This window comes from Chiloscyllium plagiosum, chromosome 31, assembly GCF_004010195.1.
Source record: "Chiloscyllium plagiosum isolate BGI_BamShark_2017 chromosome 31, ASM401019v2, whole genome shotgun sequence".
Lineage (NCBI taxonomy): Eukaryota > Metazoa > Chordata > Chondrichthyes > Orectolobiformes > Hemiscylliidae > Chiloscyllium > Chiloscyllium plagiosum.
The window spans coordinates 30,598,826-30,624,848 of NC_057740.1; the positions used below are offsets into that span (position 1 = coordinate 30,598,826).

The following is a 26,023-nucleotide window of genomic DNA, read 5'->3' on the forward strand; positions in this document are numbered from 1 at the left end:
TACTGTCAACGACACCTCCAACCTTTGTGTCATCTGCAAACTTGCTGACCCATCCTTCAATCCCCTCATCCAAGTCATTAATAAAAATTACAAACAATAGAAGCCCAAGGACAGAGCCCTGTGGAACACCACTCACCACAGACTTCCAGGCAGAATATTTTCCTTCTATTACCACTCACTTGTCTTCTGTTGGCCAACCAATTCTGTATCCAGACAGCTATGTTCCCCTGAATCCCATTCCTCCTGACCTTCTGAATGAGCCTACCATGGGGAACCTTAGAGCCTGAATGAAGAGGGAAACCAGCTAAATGAATCATGAATCGGTCAGACTGAAGGATTGTGGAAATAAATGGCAAAGCAAGTATTAATTAGCGGAATTAGTTTGGATCTCAACATTGGTGTAGAAAAGAAGGGAAAGAAAGTAGGTTGAGAAGGAAAGAGTGAAAAGAGACAAGAAATGTCAGTTCTTTTTTAAAATTGCACATCTTGCAGTTGCTTACACATAAAGAAATGAGACTCCATATTTCATTTTCAGTGCCAGACATGTTGATTGATACTAATGAACATTCACACCTTAAGCAGTTGAAATTATGAGACTTAACATTTTGTGGGGAGTTTATTTCATACCCACCATGCATATGCATCAACTTCCTGACATTTAATGTCTATCAGTGGTAGGGTGAGCAGTGCCATGTCAACAGCAGCATTTGGATTTTGACATTGGCATTTTTTCTTTGCCTGACGTTGTGCCATGTATGCGTAAATAATAGAGACACTATTAGCCTCACTTTTATGTCGACATGTAATCCAGCCTGTATAATCCAAACCATTAATTGGTTTCTAAAGCATTATACAATTGCAGCACATGGTGGTTTTTTTTTTTAATTTTAGCATTGGACCATCTAATTTAGTGTCTCTTTATGGATGAGGTATTAAGTAGAAGTTTTTTATCTGTCTGTTTGAGTGTACATAAACAATCTCGTGACATATATCGAAGAAACATGGTGGATTCCTTCCAGTATTTTGCCCAATATTTATTATTAAACCAAGGTCACTTAAAATGATTGACTGGTTATTTGTCACATTGGGGCCTGCTATGCTAGAAAGTATTGCTGAAAACATGGTGGAAGAAAATTCATTTGGGACTTTCTAAAAACAGTTGGACAGTTGTTTGAGGAGGAAGAAATTTCAGGCAATGGGGAAAAGACCAGTGATTAGAATGGCTTGGAATCAACAGGCTGAATAGCCTCCTTCTGAACTATAACTTTCCTATGATTCTATGAATTCAGCAACCTTGTTTGCCTGCAACAGTGGTACACTACCTGTAAAGTACTTTGAAATTTATTGAAGATATGAAAAGCATTTTAAATCTGCATGTCCTCTCTGTTAAGTCTTTATTTTAAATTATCAACATCTGATGCATTTTATTTAATGATGTGCTTGCTGCTCTTCAGTTAGACTACTGATAATGTTGATTCAGTATTGAAAGATTCTTATGTTCTGTATTTTGATTGTCTTTACCTCTGCTATTTTTCCATACTTCTAGTTTATGATAACGAGGATCAGTTGCTTTGGGATCCCTATGTTCTTCCAGAAAGACAAGTTGAAGAGTTTCTATATAAAGCAGTAAAGAGAGCAAGAGATGACAAAACGAATGAGAGCTTACCTGAAGGAATACTCATTAAGGATAGCGAACAGGTGACAAGTTAATCTGTACAAATTAATTTCAGTGGAAGTCTGAATTTACTTCACCTAATACTTTTGCATGAACAATCGATAGGTTTTATGCAGATCTAATAATTTAAAATCAACTTATGATTGCTGATTACACTACCAAATGAATCTCACAATACATTTCATGTTGTGACCAATTCAGAGGTAATACATTGCCAGAAAGTTCTTATTTACCGTTGGACATGCTCTTATGTTCCATTTGATGTGTGAGGAGGAAAGACTGCAAAACAACTCATCCGTAGCTTAGCAACACAGTTTTCAAAATCTATGTATAAGAGAAGGACATGGGAGTGTCATGGATAAAGTTAGCACTCTTAAAAGGACATTTTCATTCAAGTGATCATTTCATCTGTGACCATTAAGCTTCCACTAAATTCAAACTGTTGACAGGATAAGAAGGTATTTGTTCAAACTAGCACCAGGTACATTTTTGACAAGTATCATCAAGAAGTTGTTCAACCAGAATGATTGATACACGAAATATACAACTGGATATAATGCTACATCAAAATTGACAGTGCACAGAGTCACTCTGATCTTTCTAGATATTAATTGATATTTTTAAAAATTAGCTGGCCTTTCTCATCCTTATTTACTTTGAGTATACATTGATTTTTAACAAGAAGCTGAAAATCCTGGTAATTTGCCAAAAAAAAACAAGTTTCTGGAAACACAGTTGGTCAGGTCTTTGTGTGGAGGAAACAGACATGATCCTGTTTCAATATGAAGCCGTTACTATCTGAGAGAACAATTATTTATATTAAAGTGAACACCTGAATTGCCAGCTGTTCCTGGTTTCTCTGTTCTTGTTGCAGATTCTGTGTATCCTCATTTTCTAGGTTTCTTTTTGTTTTGAAATTTTTAAACAGCTTAATGTTTTAAGACACTAGTTTCAATGATAATTTAGTTTGCACTTTTTTTATCTATAGAGCATAAGATTTCAATTTCTTTATTTTACAATCCCTGTTTAAATCCATAGGCCTTGTACGAACTTGTAAAATGTAACTTCAATGCAGAGGAAGCCCTGAGAAGACTAAGGTTTAATGTCAAAGTCGTGCAAGGTAGGGAACCTCTTTTTAAATATCTTTCTACCTCTATTCAACAAGTTATTTAATTTAGGGTGAGGCCTCCTCTCTCTCCTCAGTGCATCTCATGTGACCCAATCTCTTTTGTGATAACTGTTTTAGAGATTTGAGGATGGATTTACTTATACTCACCTTCCGCTGTTTCTTGCATTCTTTAATTATAATGAAAAGACTTTTTGAAATTTCCTTTTATTCATTTCTAACTTGATGTAGTCTAACAAGATGTGAGGAAGTAAGTTGTTTGTGTTGCAAATTATTACTCTGCTACTAATTGTGATATAAGCTAACATTTGGAGCCTAGAAATTGTTTTATCGTTGTCCGAAAGTATCACATCACTCTGTATTGTAGTGATACCATGCCATTGTTTTGCACTTGCAGATGAACTGTGTGCCTGGAGTGAAGAGGAATGCAGAAATTTTGAACATGGACTTCGGGTTCATGGCAAAAATTTCCATCTCATACAAGCAAATAAGGTAAAATGATATAAAGGCACAACGTAGCTGAAGCTGGAAATCTGAATTTAAAAACAAAAAAGGCGGTAGTTCTGTCAGCTGCTGTGATGAGAAGTAGAGTTAATTTTTTTCATCTGTCAAGGCACTTCAAACTGAAAAACTAACTCACTTCTCTTTACAGATACAGTCTGACTTGTTAACTATTTCTGTTGAGTATTTTTTGGCTTTAGTATGGCTAAAATAGAATGTCTTTTTCAATTAAATCCATAAATAGGAAATATGTTTTGTACTGCCTAACTTCCCAGGGTGTTGTACATAGGAAATCAAAACCAAATTTAGTCTTCAGGTAAAGCTTAGATAAGTAGTGGGGAATAATCAAACTAGGGAGTGCCGATGTAATGTACTCCTTTATGTAAAATCATGTAATACATTATAATGTGAACACAAGCAGTTAATAGCGAAAGAGTAGTCAGGATACAGCAGTTGATGCAAGAGTTTTATTGTATTAACCTGCTACATTGCTTTTCCAGCCACTAAGCTTTACACATGTTGGCATTATTTCAAGTTTTTCTTTTGAACTCTTGTCTGTTTATCATTTGAGCTTTGCACAATCACAGATCCACCACTTGACAGGAAAAATGATTTGGCTTCCAGCTAATGTGTTGCAGCAACTTGGCTATTCGTGGAAATTCTGCAATGTGGGGATTGATATTGTCGGAAATTACCTGTTCATGTTTAGCTAATGAATACAGAGATGAAAAAATTGAGATCTTGGTCTTTTTCAACTTTGTTGCAGTTTTATTGATCAGTTCAAATGTTAAGTATGCTTATTTGTTACTTTTGAAGGAGTGAAGCGCCCAGAGCATCATTTTGTATTTGATTAGACCATAAGCTACAGGAGTGGAAATTTAAGCCTTTCAGCCCATCCAGTCTTCTCCAGCATTCAATCATGGCTAATAGGTTTCTCAACCTCATTCTTACACTTTCTCCCCATAACCTTTGATCCCCTTGATATTCAAGAACCTATCTTTCTCATTCTTAAATATATGCAATGACATGGCCTCCACAGCCCCTGTGGCATTAAATCCATAGATTCACCACTCTCTGGCTGAAGACTTTTCTCCTTATCCCTTCTAAAACGTCTTCCCTTTATTCTAAGGCTGTGCCCTTGGCTCCTAGCCTCTCCCACCAATGGAAACATTTTCCCAACATCTACTCTGTCGAGGCCATTGAGTATTCTGTATATTTAAATTAGATCCCCCCCATATCCTTGTAAACTCCCATCGAGTTTAGACTGAGTCCTCAAACATTCCTCGTATGTTAAGCTTTTCATTCCTGGGACCATTCTCATGAACCTTCTCAAAACACACTGCAGGGACAGTGCATCCTTCTTGAGAAATGGGACCCAAAACCGCGCACAGTACACCAAATGTGATCTGACCAGAGCCTTGTATAGCCTCCGAAGTACATCTCAGCTTTTATATTCAAATCCTTTCAAAATAAATGCCATTATTGCATTTGCCTTCGTAACTATTGACCCAATCTGCAAGTTTTCCTTGAGACAATTCTGTACTAGAACTTTCAAGTCTCTTTGCATGTCAGACTTCTGAATTTCCTCCCCATTTAGAAAATAGTCCATGCTTCTATTCTTCCCACTGAAGTGCATGGCCTTGCACTTTGTCATGTTGTATTCCATTTGCAGTTTCTTTACCCACTCTTCTAACCTGTCCAAATCCTTCTGCAGCCTCCCCACCTCCTCAGTGCTGCCTGTCCCTCTACCTATCCTGGTATCATCTGCAAACGTAGCCCAATGCTCTCAGTTCCTTCATCTAGATTGTTAATGTATAAGGGGAAAGGCTGTGGTCCCAAAATTGAGCCTTGCAGAATGCCACTTGTCACAGGCTGCCACCCTGAGAAGGACCCTTTTATTCCCATCTTTGCTTTTGCCAGACAGCCAAGCTTCTATCCATAATAGCACCTTGCCTCTAATATCATGGGCCCTTATCTTACTCTGTTGCCTCCTACACGGCACCTTGTCAAAGGCCTTCTTGAAATCCAGGTAGATAACATCTATTTGGCTGGCCTTGGTCTAACCTGCTTGTTACTTCCTCAAAAGAATTCTAGCAGATTTGTCAGGCATGACCTATCCTTGATGAAACCATGCTGACTTTGCCCTATTTAGCCATACACTTCTAAGTATTCGGAAATGTCATCCTTCAGAATAGATTCCAGGGTCTTACCCATGACCAAGGTTAAGCTAGATTGTAGCTTTTGGTGTTGTTAATTTGGCTCTGGACTTTAAAGATCAAAGTTAGGGCTCTTGTGGTACAGAGATAATGTCCCAGAAGACCTGGGTTCAACATCCCCTGCTTCAGAGGTTTGGAATAACATCACTGAAAAGGTTGATTAGATAATATAAAATCTCAGGCTCTGCTGCAGTAGTCATGTCCCTCCATCTGAACGAAAGACCCAGGTTTGACTCCAACTTGCTCCAGAGCTTTGGCATCATATTTCTGAACGCATTGATTAGGAAAATCTAAAGATCTGTGTTACATAAAGACAGTGATTTTGTGCTGTGAAGCAATGTAATAATTCCCTCAATCATTTGACTTTGTTCAGATATGTAAACACTCCGTTGTGAAATAACACTATTAGCATGTTGCAGAATTGGATATGTTATTAGTTGTCAAGGAGCTGACTGAAATAAGGAGATCAGAAATAAGAGCTGGAATGGACTTGACAGTCCTTCCCGCCTGCTCCATCATTCACTGAGGTCATGGTTGATCAGGTCTAAGCCTCATCTCTACTTCCAGGCCTTTTCCCTTACAACAAATACACAGCTTTTTGAAAAGTAGGAGAGTCCACCTCCACTTTGTGTCAGTTCAATGACATAGCCTCCATAGTCTCTGAAATATAAATATCTAAAGGTTCATGAACATTTGAAAGAAGATAACCCATTTATCTTCAATTGATGACTCCTTACTTAAATTATGGCTCCTGGTTGTAGACTCCCTTACTATTACCAATCCTCTTAGAATTGCATCTCATTGTTCTAAATTGCAATAATTATAGGACCAACCATTCTCATATCACCTCCTATCCCATGTGTTGATTTAGTGAACAATTTTTGAACTGCCTTCAATGCAATTACATGCCTCCTAAATAGAGACAGAAAATGACTGTCATAGTCTAGGTGTGATCAAAATAATACCTAGTATAGTTCAAGCAGGACTTCCAGTTTTTATACTGTGTCTCATGCAAAATAAAGACCACATCCTTCAATTTGCCTTCCTGACTTTTTAATTGTATCTGCAAGCTTTTATCTCATCCACAAGGGCACCCAGATCCCTTCGTATCTAGCATTCTGTAGTCTGTTTAATTATAGGTAGTGTAAGTAAATAACATAACAACACTATTTGCAGGATGCACATGACGCAACCTCTCAGCAATACTGTCCAGATGGGCAGTAGAAAATGAATAACTTATACTAAGAAGTTAGTTTAAAAATAAGAAGAACTTTGCACAATCATAAAATTGTATTAGAAAATTAGTCAAAGGGAAAATAAATCTTCTTGCAGAGACTGAGAACACAGCTGAGGTACCGAATGAATGCTGTCTTCACTAGTGGAGGGGATGGTGCTAATATAGCAGTGAAGGAGAAGTATTAGGAGTCTTATAAAGTGGTAAACGAGGTATACATAAAAGGCTGGTAGTCTGGAAATGTATGAAAGGGGCAGTGACAGTATAGATGCAAAATAAGTTTAGGGATAGAAGCAAAGAGAAGTGGTGAGTTTTATTTTATTTCACACAAACATGGTATATACCTTGATGTTACTTAGATATTGAGATCATTGCCCTTTTAAATATTTATTAATTACCTGATCTTGATATGAATTTGAGTTTTCAAATGACATGAAACCCATGTTTGTAATAAACAGAGCAGAATTGTTGCACATGAGGACACTTCAAGATCAGGGCAGACACCTGCCTCATGAAATTTAAATCCACAGAGTGTGAAGTGATAAATTTTGATTTGAAGAACTGCGAGAACCAATACAAAACTAATTGTTGTAAACCGTTTTATAGAGGGTATAGGAACAGAGAACTGTGTTTCATGTACACATACTTCTGAGGTTGGTTGGGTAAGTTCAAAAGACTTTTATGAAAGGTATGTAGACCTTACAAACTGTATGCAATAATGCAGTTATGATAAACCTTTACAAAACATTAGTTAGGTGTCAACTGAACAACACTGTTGAAATGTGTGTCAGGGCTTTAGAAAAATTTCAAGAGAGATTTACCAAAGTATGTCAGAAAATTAAGAGATTTAATAATGTTTAAAATTTCAAATGGCTTTGGTAGAGAAACTCTTTCCAGTATTAGATGGCTCAGTAGCCATGTTTCTGCCAATTTCCCATTGCTGTTCACAGTTCATTTGTTCCTTTTAAGAATATTGTGAGTCAACAATTGTGCAAATCTTAAAGGAAAATCTTCCTGGGCATTACCTGTTCATTCTCAGCATGGTATGTTTGGCAAGGTACTGCATCAGAGTGGCATACATCTGAACAATTTATAAGAAATGTTGGTCATAAACTGAGGGCACAGATTTAAGGTGATTAGCAAGAGAACAGTTTGAGACAAGGAAATTCTTTTTGCATAGCAAGTAAGTGTGGTCTGAAATTGACTATCTGAAAAAGATTGTAACAATTGCTTCAGCAGTAACGTTCAAAAGCAGTTTGGATATATAATTGAGGAAAATTGTTTCCAGGTATGATAGATCCAATAATAGAAACATTAGTTCTAAGTTCTTTGTTCAATATTACTAATTACAAAATGTGTACTTAATAAGTTGATGTATTAAACTAAATCCTATTGATAATTGATGCCAATTTAAAATTGTCAGTACAGTGAGTGAATCATAATTTTACTTCACAATATCCAGCATTCTTGAATCTTTCCAGGTAAGAACGCGTTCCGTTGGTGAGTGCGTTGCATATTATTACATGTGGAAGAAATCCGAGCGTTATGACTATTTTGCTCAGCAAACAAAATTTGGGAAGAAGAAGTACAGTCTTCACCCAGGTGTCCTGTAAGTATTGTTTTAGATGTTTAATCTATGGGATTTTCGTTTGTGGTAAGATCAACATGTCTATTATTTGATAATGTGTGGATGTCAGGAGATTTAATTCTTATTTTTCTGAACTCAGTGTTTTGATCTTGTTTATATGCTTTTTTTTCTTCTCTCTTCAGTGACCATAGAAAATAAATTTGGGGCTGTTACTGGAATGAGTGTTTGCATTATAGACTTTTTCTTTGCACCAAAGCTGTTAGTTGAGGACAATACTGAACTTCATGAAATTGAAACTCTTTAGAGGATTTCATGATTCGTGGTAATTGGTAGAGGGTGGATTTCAACCTCAGATGTTACTTATGTAAAACTTCACCACCTACTTTTTGACTGAAAATTTAGACTTGACTTTTGTACCAGATCTTACAGTATTACGTAAGTTCTACTGAAGGTTCCTGATGTAAAAGTAATGAATTTACATTTGTGTCAAATGCCAGAAATTCCATAATGTTTGGCACTGATCCCAGTGATTTGATTTTAGGCACTAGGTTAGATGAGCTTGGACTGTTGGGAAAAGGAGAGTGATACCATGCAGACTAAATGTGAATTGAGTTGTCAGTCTTAGTATGAAATGAGGAATAACTCAAGGTCATTAGTGTAGGATTAAGCTATGTGCCTGAATGACAGACACCTAACTGGAATCTAATACTGGAATTTAATAAAATAACCACGCGTAACTTTTTTATCAGAGATCTGAGAGAAAGAAAGCTTTTGTTTAACAGGTCTTCTACAGTTACGAATTTTCCAGTAGAGATTTTTGTACAGTATTTAAAGTATTTATGAAGTAAATAACAAACATTGCAATAATAATGTTTGTTTGTCTTTTGGAAGCTATTCGCTATACTGTAATTCAGATCTGTAATTTCCAGTATTGACTGTGGTACTTATGTACACTGTATTAATTTCCTGTGATCCAGAATGATTAGAATGCTTATGGAAGACCTGATTTGCATTTTGTTTTTAACCAGGGAGATATAATGGTGTGCTATTGGAAGCCACTCTCTTATTAGAGAGCCATCCTGCCAACTGAGCTAAACCGACCCCCTTTGGGTTGCTATTGTGGTGTGTTAACAGCATAAAATATAATAAAGTAAAAATAGCAGTATTTGCAGATTGTTTACTGGGCTAGACCTGTCACCAAATTTAAAATGTTTCCAGGAAAAATTGATAATGCGCAATGTATATATTGTACAGTATACAATAAACTGCTAATACACAGTCATAACTATAACAGTACAACGCTCAAAGAAGAGTGTCTACATGGGTTTTTATACACCAACCTACCTTGCTCTTCCCCACCAGGTAAAGGGCTCACACTCATCCATCCACCCACAGGTACACATAAGTATCCACACACAGACACGTGCAGCAACTGTGCGTGTGTGGATTTGTGGATCTACTGTCATATTTTGTCATGGCTGAATTTTGAAGGGAACACTTGTATAACTTTTTCCAAAAGGAAGATAAACTAATGAGTGACAGTAAGACCCCAAAGTTGCATGAGCACCTGCCATGCGAGCCAAATGAATGGAAGACGACATGTCTATAAGTTGTTCATGATCATTGTATATATGTCTCCTTGCTACACTTTGGCTCATTAATTGTGCTATCACGTGGCCTCATTTTAATGTATGTAAACTGTTAGAACTATTAAAGGCTGTATTTTTATGATTTGTATCATTTTAAAACTTACAAGTAAAGGGCAGATTTTCCTCTTTTAGTGGATAAAATTACTTGTTAGAGTGGAAAACAAGGTGAGACTGAGAGAGGAATATCTGGCTTTTGGTTTATTTGAGGTCATATTGAAAAGCAATGAAATTAACATTTACAAATTATGACATAATCTCCACATTTATTTATCATCTTGCATAAATTTTGTCTTTTCAGTTCCTTTCTGGATTGAAAGTTTGTTTTATTTAAGTAATACTAACTTTTTTTTTCTAATTTTGTAAGAGACTACATGGACCAGGAGTTGGATAGCATTGAGGGTGAGAGTTGCAGCCGAACCCCAAATTCTCCACCCATCTCCTCCACTACGAGCAGACTGGACCCAGAACAAGATCCACTACTCATCCAGAACTCAGGTGATAATTTCTCTGTGCCCAGAGATCTTATAAGTATTTGTAGGTAAAGTTCATTATCCTGAAACTTTGGAGTACTTCAGAAAGAACCTACATTTTTTTAACTGTGTTGTCGGTTCATTCTGGTCTTTGTTTCTTTTTTGCCTCTGGTTTAAGTATAATTGCAGCAATTTCCTTCTTCCAACTCTGCTGTCGCAATCTATGACCTGCTGTTCATATGCAAACTTCTGATCAATATCTTGTAACGCAGTTAAATTGATCACTTAATCTAATGCACTTCATATGTGCCTTAGATTGAGTCTCTGAGGTGGATTAGTACTTGTGATATTCCTGCCAAAACATTGGCTGGGGACTGAGGTTATTTTATTATTGCATCATGTTTTTTGTTTCTCAGTTGGGTAGACATCCCAGATTTAAATTTAGACCTGTTATGTATTTTTTCCAAATGTCTTTGTGGCCTTTACGTTAGTTGTACCTCAAGGAAAGTTCTTTCTAATTTAATTCTATGCGTATAGATCACAAGGTAAGCATAGGAGTAAATCATGTGGCCTGTTGTATATACAAATTAAAAGTAGAAGTGGGCTACTTGGTCCTTCAAGCCCACTCTACCATTCAATAACATCATAGTTGATCTGCCTGCTTCACGTTCCCATCTACATCCATTAACCTTTCACACTATCGCTTATCAATAATCTATCCACCTCTGCTTAAAAATATTCAAAGGTTCTGCATTTGTTAACTTCAGGAAGAAATTTCCAAAGGCACTCAACCCTCTTAGAAAGGATTACTCCTTATTACTGTCTTAAATTTGTTTTTAAATAGTGACCCATACAACTAGGTTCTCCCACAAGAGGAAACATCTTGTCCACATCCATCGTGTTGAACCTGCTCCACCGTTCATGGTTGATCTTGACCTTCGCCTTCACGTCCTCATCACTCTTCCTTGATTCCCTGAGAAACTAACAGTCTGTTAATCCCAATCTTAAGTGTAATTAACACTGGAGGATTCAGAGTTTTCTGGAGAATCCAAAGATTCACAACCATTTTGAGTGAAACACTTTCTGCTCATCTCCATCCTAAATGATTGACCCCTTATGCTTAGATTCTGATGCTGTGTTCGAGATTTCCCAGCCTGCAGGACTAAGCTTGGTGCCCTGTCTAGCGTCTTCAGAAACATACATGTTAATTCTTCCAAACTGCAGGAAATGCAGGATCACTTTACTCAGCCTCTTAGCCATCCTGGAGACCAATCTGATCAACCTTTGGTCTACTGCTGCAATGCAAATATATCATCTTACATATGGAGATTCAAACTACGCACAAAGCCTTGTGCAATTGGAGCAATGCTTCTTTATTTCTGTACGACAGTTCTCGTGCAGTGAAGGCCAACATGTCATTTGCCTTCCTAATTTGCTTGCTGTACCTGCATACTAACTTTATTTTTCTTGTATGAGCACAATACAGTTTGTTTGAACATCAACATTTAGAACCTTGACAGTTTTTAAAGAAATATTCTGCTTTTATATTCTTACATCAAAGTGAATAAGTTCACAATTTCCCTCATTATACTCTATCTGCCATCTTATTGACTACCCATTTAACCTCTCTATATCTCTTTGCCTTCTCTCTGTGTCCTGCTCACAACTTAGGTTTTCAACTGGCTTATCAACAAATTTAGATATGTGATTGTCACTTTGCCTATGCTCTTTATATAGATTATAAATACTGACCTTTGAAGCACTCCATTAATTCCATCCTGCAAATATCTAGTGTTTGCTCAATAAACTAAACTTCTATTCATGCTGATACATTATTCACAAATTCATGAGCCCTTATCTTGCCTATTAACCTTCTGTGTGGCACTTTATCAAATGCCTTTTGGAAATTCAGATATATTACAACTTGTGGTTTCCCTTTGAGAATAAGTTCATCTGTGTTGATAATGAGATACTCATATGTCAAATTATTGAATTGATTTGTTTTTGGTACTTATTCCTTACTACCCCGCCACATTTTGTTACAGAACAGCAAGATGTCGAAATTGCAGTTTGCACCATGAGTGGTAACAGCCAGATGTTTGAGTACTGCAATTCTCCAGTGAACCGATCTGAAACTAGTTGTTCGCTGGAGCCCATCTGTGACCAAGGAAGAGTTACACCCACTCATGACTGTGATACTGTTACCTTAAGTCAAGCAGAATCGGGGTTTTTCCAGCTGGAACTGGATCAAGTCATTTTGGATAGACCAGCATTGGAGATGTCCACAAAAAAATTGAAGATGGATTTCTCTCTGCCGAAAACATTCAATCCCGGACTGTCTGATAACCCTGACAGTGTGGATTTTGAAAACCACACTTCACACATTGCTCAGGCAAAAATGTCTGTTGCTGTGACGGATTTTGGAAGCATTGATGTTGGAGATGTGAACAGCTTGCTCAGTGCTCATACATTGCACCACCCTGCAACTATTCATTCGGAATCGTTATCTCAGTGAGAGCTAGGTGTCTCGCAGAATATTTTATTTATATTTTACTTTAAAAGTTACTGGAAATCTAATTTTTGACATGACATCAGTGATGTCTTATATTTATTTACAGTGTGTATTTGTTTCTTGAGAGGAAAGAACCATTTATTTTTGGGCCCAGATACATGAATAGGATCTGACCCTGTTTGGATGGTACATGGAGAGGAGATTTTCCTCACACTTTATAGAGCAACCTTTTTCACCTATTCAGTTTTGTATCGTCTTGTCTGTGAAATTGGATTCATGATGATATCACCTGCAAGTCTCATTCATGACATTTATTCTAGTCATAGACATGATCATTTTTTTAATTGTGCGCAATGTTTAAAATCCAACTCCAGTCATTTCCTGCATCTCTAAGAAGCTAATCAGTGTTCTTTTTGGACAAGGGTGTGTGTGCATTTTGTGTGTGACTGATTTCTAATTGTATCTTTGATTAAACCAAACCATCTTAATGGTGAAGGAAGCTACTTTCATGGCTAAGAAAGAGAAACACGGAAAAGCTAAGTTTATATTAGGTTTGGGAAAAAATGAACTATTCAGTTTTAATGAAATCCTGTTTCATATCAGCTGTTTGTCTGTCCCCTTTTTGGATCCAGCAACTAGAGCTGAGCCAACCTTGAACTATTTTGAACTGATACAAAATAATGATCTGGGTGCCAGGTGAGAGCACATATTATCCAATCACTAGAACAAGGCTAGTACTAGGGATTGCTGAAACTGGGTCCCAGGGACTCCTTATACCAAAATGTGTAGCTGTGGCTGTGTTGAATTAATGCCACAAGATGATGGTTTGTGGTAAATATTTTGCTGTACATCTAGTGTTAATAAAAGGGTACTGCGTGGACCAGAAAGGATTTGTATTTCCATGAACTTAAGGATTGTAGAAATTTGGCATTTCTTTTATGTGAATGCTTTGCACCCAAGTGAAGACTCCATTCTTTCCCCACAGCCACCCTCCCCTTCCAAATCCCCCAAATAAAAGTAGAATCTCTTTCAATAGTTGACATTCACCAGCTTCTTTCTAGAAGCAATTTAGAAGCTAAGTATACATGCCATGGTCCAGTTGGGATTCGTTCACTGCTTTATCCATCCTGCTGCAGCCCAATTACCTGGTCATTAAATGCTTAGAATGGTTTCAGTTTTGGAAACATGTTTGGTTTGCCACAGATTCTAAGCCTAAATACTGTGGGACTAGAATACTCGTAGTTAAAATCTACATTCCTCACTGGGAAACATTGATTAACCCAATATGTTTTGTGATTGAAATTCTTTTCCATCAAATAAAGTTGAAAGAGGTTTCTGCACTATCCTTTGTTAAGCACTGCCGTGTAGGGAAGCGATTTTCAATGTGCTACAGTTCAATTGCAACTTACATAGGTAGTGATGCAACAACTTTTTGAGTTTTGGGCGGTTGCTGTACCTTTGCCTCTAGGATTTTTAATAATGTAACATTTAATAAAACAAAATTTTAATGATCTTGCACTGAAAAGATTCTGTGCACTCAAACATTGCTAGTTTTCACTCATACTATATCAGTGTTACTTTAAAAACAAGCCTGTATGTTCATTAATCAAGTTTGCCAACTCTTTTGGCAAGACTGCTGCAGACTATTGCACAAAGGATAATGCATTTAAAGCCATTTGAGTTATATTTTAATTTAAATATTGCTGAAAATCTTAGTTGACATAAAATCACTTGGCCAGGCTAAAAATCACTTGGCACATCCAGCCAAGCTAAAGACTTGCCACCTTAAACTATTGCACACTCAGTCTTATTTATGTTGATCCCACGGCCCCACTTAATGTTAAAATAACTAGCAGTATGTTGTTATTTGCTGTTCAATATTTTTAAATAACCCTTAAGAGTCACTTTGTAATTCATTTTGCATACAACTCAGTAAGACCCAGTCAGTTGTCAAAATAAGAATTTCTCTCAAGTTGCAGAACACTTGACGTTTGTGGTAGTTTACTTACCAGAAAATGTTTTTCTAATTCAAATTAGTATTTTCTTTTAAATGCTCGTACATCCCTGAATGTTTAGAGCTATTCATTATTCAGGCTAACTTAGTTTGAATGTCACTAGGCTTTATTCTTTTGTCACAGTCATATGCTGGCAATCTGAGGGCTATAACAATAAATGCATGCAGTAGAGCTTAAATCCTTGAATGAAAAAAAAGTAGGTAAGTTTCCTTTTTGTTTAATGATGCCAACCTTTGGCTGAGTAATAGCAATGTGTTCAGTCAGCACTCAAACTTTATTTTATATCTAAAGCTCATAACTGTAAGCTTCATTATGATATTGAGGCAGTTGTGTTGTCAAAAGCACCATATTCCTTTCAAAACATTAAACCTTTCAGGCGAATGCAAAATGTCCCATTGAAATTATTCCAAAATCAGCAATTGAGTTTTCCCAATGTCCTGGCCAGTATTTGTCACTAAATAAATTATCAGTCAATTATTACTCTTTGGAAGTAACAATGCTATGATTTATTGGGGGAAAATATGAAATTTCCATTGTCTGACCTACTAGTGATAGGTTCTGCTTAGTTCATCTCCCTTCCTGAGTAAAGATGAAGAGTGTGTTTGGAGTTGCATCAAACACCAAAGTTCACTGCCATTAAGTTGTGATTCACTTTAAATTGTAATTAAATATTTAAATAGTTCAAGTTGTACAGTCTCATTTGCAATATTATGTACAATTTTGTTACTCCCCCATCCAAAACAAGAACCATTTTAATTCTTAAAATTTAGATTTTGCAATGAAGTAAAAATTGTATATTTGTGCTGCTAGTTAACAGCAGGCTCTTTTGTTTTAATTTTTATTTGAATCAGCTATTAATTGAAATTCTCGTCTAACACTGAGGAGGCACAGATCTGCATGAAACCCTCTATCATGTCTATGGCAGAGTACTTGACAAATCTTCTGCATTTTTATCATTATTTTTCTTATTGTGTTCCAGGGAGCACAATGTAATTCCAGGACAATTGTTCCCACACAAACTATGCATTCTGCCATTAAAGGCAAACATTTATAGCTCCGAGCACAATAAAAGTCGATCTGATGAGACAAAATTAGAGAGAATGAATTTGTTATGTAAGAGAAATTCATATTGTGAACTCTGTGTGAACAAGTATTAAAAGTCTTTTTAACAAGTATTCTGAATTTCCCTTGTGAGTCCCACTATGTTTATTGGGAAGCGGTCCATTAATTTCTAGGAGCATAAATTTAACTAAACCAAAGTTCTGCTGTTAGAGAAGTACATCAATAAAATCCTCTTGCAGGAATGAAAAAAAGAGATTGACCATAATGATAACAAGTTTTGTAGGAAAATTCTTTAAATGTTAAGTTGTGCTGCAGTTTAATATGTCTGTTATGGTCACTTCTGTGGGCAATGTAATCATAGATGCCTGTATAAAATACAAAGAGTATAGAATTGGAATGTTCTCAGGGTCATTCTTTTTTGGTGTATTGGGCAAGTTTTCTGTAATTGTTAGAAATGTCCATATTCTAACAACCACTTATTTCAAATGGTAGTCTAATGAATTCAAACTTGCGTTGTTACTACATAGATGAGTTGTGACATCTGTGAAAATATGGTGTGGGAATAAGGATGAGGCAAACCAAAAATTCTGAACAATGTTGATATATAAACATGCATAATGTTCACCAATGTCCAAACTTACCACTCACTGGCATATTACAACTTTAAAAGTGCCCCAGGGCCAGTAGGGGGCAGCTTGTGTTTCATGTTTGTTATGGAGTCTCTGTCCTATTGAGCAGCATTTGCTGTTGGAATGAAACTTGATATTTTCTGAATGGCCTGATTCCTTTGTGACTTTTTATTTCTCTCCTGTGCCAGCATCTGAATAATGTTCTTATATGTATAAACTTGAGCTTCTTAAAGGATGGATGTGATCTATCACTGACATTTATGGAAAAAAAAGAGGCTTGGTTTATGGTGTACTGTCTTTGTACTTTATCACTTGCAAAGCATGCCTGTTGTCTCTTTGGAATGCAATTCTTCTTTTTAGCCAGATTCTGCCGGATCTCTACTCCCCTGGGTTTGAGTATTCAGCAGCAAATCACAGGGAGATGCAGTATTGAAATGTGCAATGTCATTTTCAGGTCATTAATTACATAGAAAAGCAGACTATTATTGTTGATCTTTTGCAATTGTTTGTAAGTTTGGGAATGTAATGTTTCTAGCTGCCAAAGTATTGGAATTTTCTTTCCCATCCAAGAAGAGCCACTGGGCACACAAACCATTCTTCTGATTAATACTGCTGACTGGGAAAAATCATTAATAACTAGGCCCCTCTTGCACACTTTTCTAATTCACATAATATTTAAAACTGACTGATCTGACTTTGTTGCAAACTCTCCGTGTTCATTATTTTCAGAGCTGCTTTAAAATTGATGGAATTGAAAGTTTGGTGCAGCTCTAAGGAAAGTGATTGTATTAAAGACTTTTGTCAATCAAGTCTGTACTGATTGTTCCTGTTGATAGGTTTTATATATCTTACCATTTAACCTTTGCATTATTTACTCATGCACTCTATGTACACATTTTTTAAATTTTTTTTTCCACTGTTGCTTTGCTGTTTCCTCTTATTTTCTATTTGTGCCATGGACTCTCCATCTGCATCTCTTTAACCCTGTCATATGGTTACGATGAAAATGTCTGGTCCCCCAAAGATTTTACGTTCTTTTAAAATAAATCTTGTAGCAAGATAACCAAATGGCAAATATTATTTTTGTCCAACTTAATTTATTTTTTTGGAGGTTGTGGAGTGAGAGACAAATAATTAAGAGCCAGGAGTGAACGTGTTTGCATCTTAATTGCATTGGACCTATCAGTAAAGCATTTTCATTTATTGTGGCGCTGTAATCAAAATCACATCATGAAGTCCATAAATATTAACAAATCTCATTAACCTTTGAAGAGACAATGGTCAACTCCACAAGGCCAGCTGAGACGTTGAACCATTTAGTTCAGAACTATTCAGGGGAGAAAAATTGGCCAGAGTTGTAAAATATAAAAAGGTTAATACTATTGAATTAGAGCAGCTTAATAGTCTGCAATCTTTGCCAAGTTTGTATTTCTGAAACTGACAGTGGGTATTTACAGTTTCCACAAACTTCAAATAGTCTATGTAAAAAGAAAAATCAACACATTTTTAATAAAGCTGTAGGTGTTCATGCAATGGTTAGAAGCAGCAATAAGTCACAGCCCATGGTGTATTATATTGAGAGAAAATGGAAACTTTATTCTTGTTCTGTGTAGTATAGCCTGAACTAATAACAGATGTATTTTTGTGAGAATATTCTACAGGGAGGTAGACTTCCAATGCAATATAATCATTTAATATTGTGACATTGAAACAATTTCTAATGGCAGAATAACTGGGTATTTGGTTTGTTGCTGCATCATATCTGTCTTGTTCTATTATACAGCACCTGATCCTCCTTGTCATTGATAGACTGAATTATAAGATTAGAAATTAACATTGTATTTGTGCATTTTCAGTATTTTAATTCGTGCAAGCCATTAATTATTTGTGAATGACATTTAATCCCTTCACTGGTCTGATGAATATTAATAAACATAACACCAGCCTAAGTATATCTTGTTCAAACCAAAATTAATTTTAAGCCTGTGAAAAGATCAGTGTTTTCTAAATTTCAGTCTGTGCATTTGTATCAGTCAGACTTCAATGGATTCACTAGAAATTGTGCATCAATTTCGTAGCCAAAAGCAAGGATTTTCATACTGTTACAATGGGCATTATGAACAGCAACCTATTAGCTTAGTTGATCTTACCCTCAGGTGTTGAATCCCAGTGGCTGATGATCCAACTCCCCATACCTATTTTGGTTAGGATCTCAGAGGAGAATCAGCCAGGGAGGGAACTAGGAATTTGGAGTCAGGTGTACAGTTCAGGGTGTTAGAAGGGGATTCACTTCAGAAAAATAAGGTTTTGGCTGATATTTTCCTTTTCAAAGCATCTTGGCTGTTCTTGTACTGTAGCCAGGAACACATCGAGAAGTCATGTATGTTGCAAAGCATGTGGTGCATTGTAAAATTGTGCATTTACTCTATATTTGTACTAATTGAAACAAAAGTACTGTTTTATGGAAGAAACAAATAAGTGTGTGTTTTAAAAGAGGAAAAAAGAACTGTCCTGCTGCTACTACTGTATCATCCTCTGTTATTTTATCTTGATGTGCAATCCCTTTACTATCTCTCCTTAATACTTCATTATTGGTTGTCAGGAAAAATACTGCCTTCACAAGATGAGCACAAACTGAACCCAAAATTTACTCAATCTTGTGATTTTTGTTTTGGTTTTATAAAGAAAAGCTGAATTCATAAGTTCTGACAATTTTTCAATTGTACTTTTGGTTTATATATACATGTATAGCAATTTTCAATGTTTTTAAATTTCAGATGTTGGAATCAGTCTTTGGTATTTGGTCCAACTCAGTATAAAAAGACCAAGGCTTGAAAAGGAGTTTTTGGGGAAGCCTACATTTGAGATAATCTGTAACAAAACCTACTCTGTTCATGTGCTACTTGCCATATCCTCCGTGTGATTTAGTTTTCCTTTTGTACCACTCTCCGTATGCATATAAGACAAAGCGCATATATCATTCAAAAACTAAGATTGTTGTCCAGTTTAAAAATTGATCTGCATCTCCCGATAACATACCAAATTGATCCAATGAGTAACCAAACAGATTAGGAGGATGCTATGTACTCATCTGATAACAAGTAGGGAAGCAATTAAAGTGAAGTGCCCCTGGGTTAGGTTGCCAAAATCAGTAAGGGTTTCTGCTTCTGATTTCTATGTGATCCTTATTACAAGTGCAGAGGTTGAGTGAGGAAATGGGACTAAACCTCACGTGACCAATACCTTGCTTATCTAAGTTTACACCTTGTGACTTGGGTGAAGTATTCAGTAGGCAGTTGGCAACTGTGAAATTACCTACCAATGATTCAAGACTTCTCTCTAGAGATGGAGGAAATACGGTACAGCAGATTGCTAATTTTGGATTTTTTAAAAGTAAAATGTGCATTTTTCAGAGACGTTTAAACTATGTGTATATTTTTAAAACAACATTCATTGCTTATTGTTACTAGTTATGTTCTTGAAAGGAATCAAATTTTATAAATATGTGGAAGTTTTCTTTTGGATATTTTAAAGAACAAAATTTGTACATTAAGGAGGACTAGTGATATGTATGCATTCCTTACTGATAACTTATGCTCCGGGTAAAATGTGACTGGCTTAAATGTGTTTGATCTACAATGACTATATTTTTACGTTTAAAGTTGAAACAACACAACTGCCATTTGTGCAGATTTGTCTTGACTAATCTAAATATGCCTTTTTATATATTAGCTGGACTGGAGAAAGTGTAAATGGATTAGACACTGCTTTCATGCATGTTACATGTATGTGGCTTCACTATGAGATAGTATAAGGACCCAGTATTTGGACAGCTAGTTGCACATTCATAAGTTGCAACATTCCTTGTATGTGACTGCCCTCTATTACTCTCGGACTGTGGCTTTGCCTACAGCTCAGCACTAAAAGTCTGAAATGTATAAGAAATTCCTGTTGTAAAGAAGAAAAATAGTGGTAAAATATTTTTGATGTTACTTTGTAAATATAAGTTATAAGGCTCATGCTGTAATGTTAAAACTCCTGTAGTTTGTATGTTGTAGATTTCCCGGACTGCCTAGGTTGCCAGAAAGAAGCACTCTGCTGCAATCTGGGAAGCAACCACTAGATGGTGAAATATATTTATTTTTGTGGTCATTTAGCTGGTGAAGTCTACACTACACTTTATAAGGTTGTAATGGATAACAACATTCTGTGCCTGTAAAAGTTTCTATTCAGGACATTTAAAGAACTATCAAGGACATTCATCCTTTGCAGATCTGCCCAGGCTGATTTCCAGAAATGAGTTTTATATTGCACAGTATTTTATACTTCCACTAAGAGTACTTTGTTCATCAGCCGTCATCAAACCAAGAGAAAAGTCTCTCTGTTACATATGTATTTTATCACTATCCATTTTACTCCCATTTCTCTGATTTGTGTAAATAGGTGGAGTAACATACATTCCTCATTATAACATTTCAGTTCTCTCAAATTTGACATTTTCAGTACTACTTATTGAGGAATTTGCTGCATTATATAATTTATGATTACATTTGAACCATGTCCTTTAAAAAGACTTTTCTTAAATTTTATTTTATTAGATTTTATTCCAAATTGAGCTATAAGTGAGCCCATTTGTTCAGAGTGTTTCTCTTTAAATAATGCACATTTCACTGTGATGTAATTATAATTTTATTGTAGTGTTTAATACATTGTGAACTATTTTGAAAATAAGATGATTACAATGTAGTTAATGTTTTGCACAGTTATCAGTTGACCCAACATATTTAGATTACTGTGTTACATATTAATGCCCTTTTGAAACCTTCAAAATAGTTAGAAATGTTGAGAATTCTGTTTAAATGCAGAAATATATGTCATTGTAAATTGTTAATTCCAGCCTGCACAGGTCTGTAATAATGTGCCTACAATGTTGCGCTCAGAGTCCAAGAAATGAAAGCCCAGTACAGTGATGAAAGCAGGCACTTTACAAGTATCTTATATCTTCATTATTGCCTTATAGTGAATTTTATCTTATGATTTTGACACTTGAGTGCTGTCCATTGTTGTGAAAGATTCTCAGTCCATTGCCAATGTGAATGGAGTTCTATGAAAATGCAAATCGTGTCATTATACTATCTATAACTAGAAATATTTGAAATTTATTAACTTATTGGAAATAATTGCAGTGTTGGTTGTGTGAGACCATTTGTTTTTCAAATGTAGCTACTTTTAAAACAGTGGTATCTTTGCAAAGATTAGAGTAGGAACTTTGCTTTCATAGATGACATAGCTGATCTAAATATCAAATTGTGTGCATGAATTGGGGGGAAGAAAGAGAACACTGTCATTTGAAAGAAGCTAACATAGCCAGGTTTCATCAGTTCATGAATATGTCATGCTCACCTGTTTGTTCATTGCAAATAACACGTTGTTTTTGAATGAACAGCACAGATGATGGAGGAGTGTGTGTGTGGCTTCTTGAACATGGATAGATCAAAGAAAAATCTGAAAAAGATTTGTCTAATATCTGAAATGATTTTGAATAAAAGTGGTAAATATGAAGATAATGCAAGAAATGTTTCATCAATGAGTATTTGTGTACATTTGGAATGGAGAGATTGCAAGCTGTGAAATCTTTACTCACATGAAATAATGCATTTTGAAATTGTCATTAGTGGCATTTGTATTCAGTAATTGCTGAACTTAATCACTGCTACCCTTCAAATGAAAATCGAGGGTACGAGAATGAAAGTCATCTTTGTATGCCATCTAATAGCTGATTGTAAGTGGCAGAAGTCTGGATGAATGTAGTTAGGAGGGAGGTTAAAGAGAATTGTTCTTGTACGAACCTAACAGAGTGCAAAACAACTGGTACTTCAGTTGTGAGAAAATATTTCAGAAACTCGGTGGCACCTATGGTGGTCATTTGTTTCAGAAGTAAAACTTCTCAGTTGAGTTATGGTGATTCTCCATTTTCAAAGATTTCTGTATTTTTTTAACCTGTTTATTTTAATCTGTCAATTGTCAAAGTAACACAAAGTTGAATGAAAACCTGTTGGAGGTAAAAGTTATGCTGAAAACAACTGAGATGTTGCTGTTAACTTAGACTTCTGAAAAAGTGCATTATGTGAAATACTTCTCCTTCCCACTGAAGTTTCCAAAAGCTGCTTCAAATTCGAGAATTTACTATACATATTCATACAAAGTAATAAATGTGTTGTAACATTTTAATGTTTCAACACGGCCAGCCACAGCAATTTCTTCTATTTCTTTTGCCAAGTTTTTTCTATCTGGCTATTTTGTGCATGTACTGTAATTGCATCCTTGACTTTCACATGTAGGTTGCAGAAGGCTAACTACACAGTAACTGAATACAGTACACTGAACACAGTACATCCTGTGTGTGAAATTGATGTGGGTCACAACCTGTTGATGCGAAATAACAGCACATGATCAGTCTGATTTGATACTTAACTCAGTACCTCAGTAATCTTGGTTCATTATCCAGTTTCTCTACAGTTTTCCTTTATAGGAAGGAGTATTTATATCTAAAATTTCTTAATGTACTTTTGAAATTGTTCTTTATTCAGTTGAAATAATTGAAAGTAATGTAGACTTCCCTCTCAAACCGTGACCAGTTTAGTATTGTTTGTCTGCTGTGAAAAGCCTATGTTTGTCATTTTGTACTATACAATAAAATCTTGATAAATAAAATAACTTTGCTAGCTTGTTTGACCTGGTGATATATCACTTTGCATAGATTTACCTCCTTTCCATTCCTTATCTCTCTTTTTTGAAACAAAAAGTATAAGCCATTGAAAAGAACTTGGAGAAGAAAAACGTAGTTAACTATCAGCACTACTGCAATATATAACATATAATTGAAGCAATGAACTCCCAAGACCATCTGTTTTTGTTAAACTGTTATTATCTGTTAGGTGTTTTTTTTTGAAAACCTGTAGCACAATCTTGCAATACTAAGGTTATCTCCCCCTTTTGACCTCCCATTTTAGTTGCTTTCTGTCTTGCCTGATCAACATCTTGGTTTCAAGTTACTTCTTACCTCCCAGTTGATGTACCTTTTAATCCCATTTTCTAAATTTATAATTCAGTGTGTCAGGCTTCCAACCCCACCAATCAAATGTTTACTTAAATCACATAATTCCTATATTATAGATATTTATACAATGTTTCTGCTCCAAAACCATTCTTCTATCACGTCTGTATTGGTCTCTCTAACAATGTGGATATGGCAACACATTTATTCCCACTCTATTACCCAGGAGCTTGTAACACATGAATACTGGGTGAGAAAGCTTTATTTCCGTAAGAATGGCAAAGTTAGCACATCAATGAAGCCTCAGAAGGAAATGCATACAAGAGCACTAAACAAGTGCAAGAATTGTTACATTTTAAAAAAAATTACGGCTGTTAAGTCCTGAAGTGTTAACGTTTTCTCCGTGAATATTATCCAAGTTGCTAAATATTTTTAGCATTTTCAATTTTTATTGCTAAATTAACTGAACAATGAAACACTGCTGTAGGAGACTCGGATACAGCACTAAGTATTTTGCTTTAAAATAAAACATTTTTAAATGAGGATGACAACGATGCTTTACGAAAAAGGTCACAAAACATTTCTATTTTTTTCATTGTCTTCTGAGTCTACTGCCAATTATTTAGTACTAACAAACTTAGAATTACACATTCCAAATTAATGCAAAATTAATCCAAATATTTTCATATGTACAGAATTGAAACACAAAGGACAGGTACTTTGGCAAGGGGATAATGTTACTTTCTGTTTAATTGCTGATACAATTCTGACAACAGAAATTGGAAACGTGTACAGTAGGATTCTTGTGGTGCAGTGCTATTGTCTCAAATCCAGTTGTAAAGGGGTGTCATACCATGAATGAATATGTTGATTAAAAATATGTGGAAACCTGTAAATGTTTGATGCTTACTAGAGTTCTTGCTGAATTACAGAGAGGTTCTGACTTCAAGGGTTGTGCACAATATTTCCCTAGATATTAGTGCAGTGGTAGATATGCCTGTTTGACCAAAGCATAGCTCAAGCAATGAGCAGAGGATATAATTTTCAAGCTGCTGGATTTGCGAGCTGATAGACGTAGGCAAAAGGGCTGAGGTGTCAAGGGAGAGAAGGACTTTGTGGAGAAGAACATATCCATCCGCAGCATCAAGGGAACTGTGTGTCAGATGTCCACGTTCCTGTAGGAAGGCCTCTACTGAAATCTGCAGCCAAGTGCAACCTCAGAACAGGGCAAAGACCCTATTGCCAGTGGCTGTTAAGGTGACCATGCCCATGACCTTTTATGTGTCCGGCTCCTTCCAGTCTGGAGCAGGCGACAGTTTTCTATCCAGTGTTGCAAAATGGAGGTGATTGACCCTCGCTCAGAGGGCGTTGACTATGATTCATTCTCTCGTGCCAGATAACAGCAAGCAAAGTGATACACAGCCTCAGTGCACCTCAGACAAAAGTAAATCCACTCCTTCAAATCCACTCAGGCAGTAGTTTTTTATTAAAATGCCAGACATGAACCTAAATACTATAGCTGATTTAACCAAGTAACTCAAAATGCCTTTTTGCAATGTTGGCAATGTTTAGCTGATGAGAATTGGGGAACTTAGAAGAAAGAGGTGATGTTATTGAAACATACAAGAGACTTGACAGGGTGAGTGTGTAAATGTTGTTTCCCCTCATGGGACAGTCTAGCAGCAGAGGGCATAACCTCAGAATAAGGGTTTATTGCTCCAGTTTCCTCACACAGTCCAAAGATGTGCAGGTCAGGTGAATTGGCCATGCTAAATTGCCCATCGTGTTAGGTGCATTAGTCAGAGGGAAGTTGGTTACTCTTTGAAGGATTGGTGTGGATTTGTTGAGCTGGAAGGCCTGCTTCCACACTGTAGGGAATCTAATCTAAAGGAGTCACACATTTAAGACAGATGAGGCATTTCTTCTTGAATTGGAAGGGTTTAGAGGGATATGGGCCAAATGCTGGAAAATGGAATTAGATTAATTTAGAATATCTGGTGGGCATGGACAAGTTGGATCAAAGGTTTTGTTTCAGTGCTATATATCTCCTCAGGCTGTCTGACTCTGAGGGTATTGAATCTGTGGAATTCTTTACCACAGAGGACTATTGAGGTTGGGTCATCAAGTGTAGTGAACGCTCAGATTTTTAATCCGTGAGGAAATCAAGGTTTATGGGGGAAAGGCAGCAAAGTGAAGTTAAGGAATGATGGCTCAGCCATGAAGAAAGTTGATACCTGAACGTTGACTTCTCCACCACCTGAGGCGAAAGTGAGTACTGCAGATGCTGGA

At 36.2% G+C, this 26,023-nt stretch overlaps 1 protein-coding gene across 1 annotated transcript in view; it reads left to right on the forward strand.

Annotated features, from left to right (window-relative positions):
- The window catches only part of LOC122565054 (mesoderm induction early response protein 2-like), a 58,076-nt gene extending 34,682 nt beyond the window's left edge, over positions 1-23,394 (forward strand). The window contains exons 6-11 of the mRNA XM_043720684.1: positions 1,547-1,698; positions 2,714-2,795; positions 3,199-3,293; positions 8,234-8,361; positions 10,354-10,484; positions 12,505-23,394. Of these exons, the coding sequence (XP_043576619.1) occupies positions 1,547-1,698; positions 2,714-2,795; positions 3,199-3,293; positions 8,234-8,361; positions 10,354-10,484; positions 12,505-12,974 (1,058 nt within the window). The 3' untranslated portion in view covers positions 12,975-23,394. The remainder of the gene's footprint in view (positions 1-1,546; positions 1,699-2,713; positions 2,796-3,198; positions 3,294-8,233; positions 8,362-10,353; positions 10,485-12,504) is intronic.
- Positions 23,395-26,023: the final 2,629 nt, after the last annotated feature.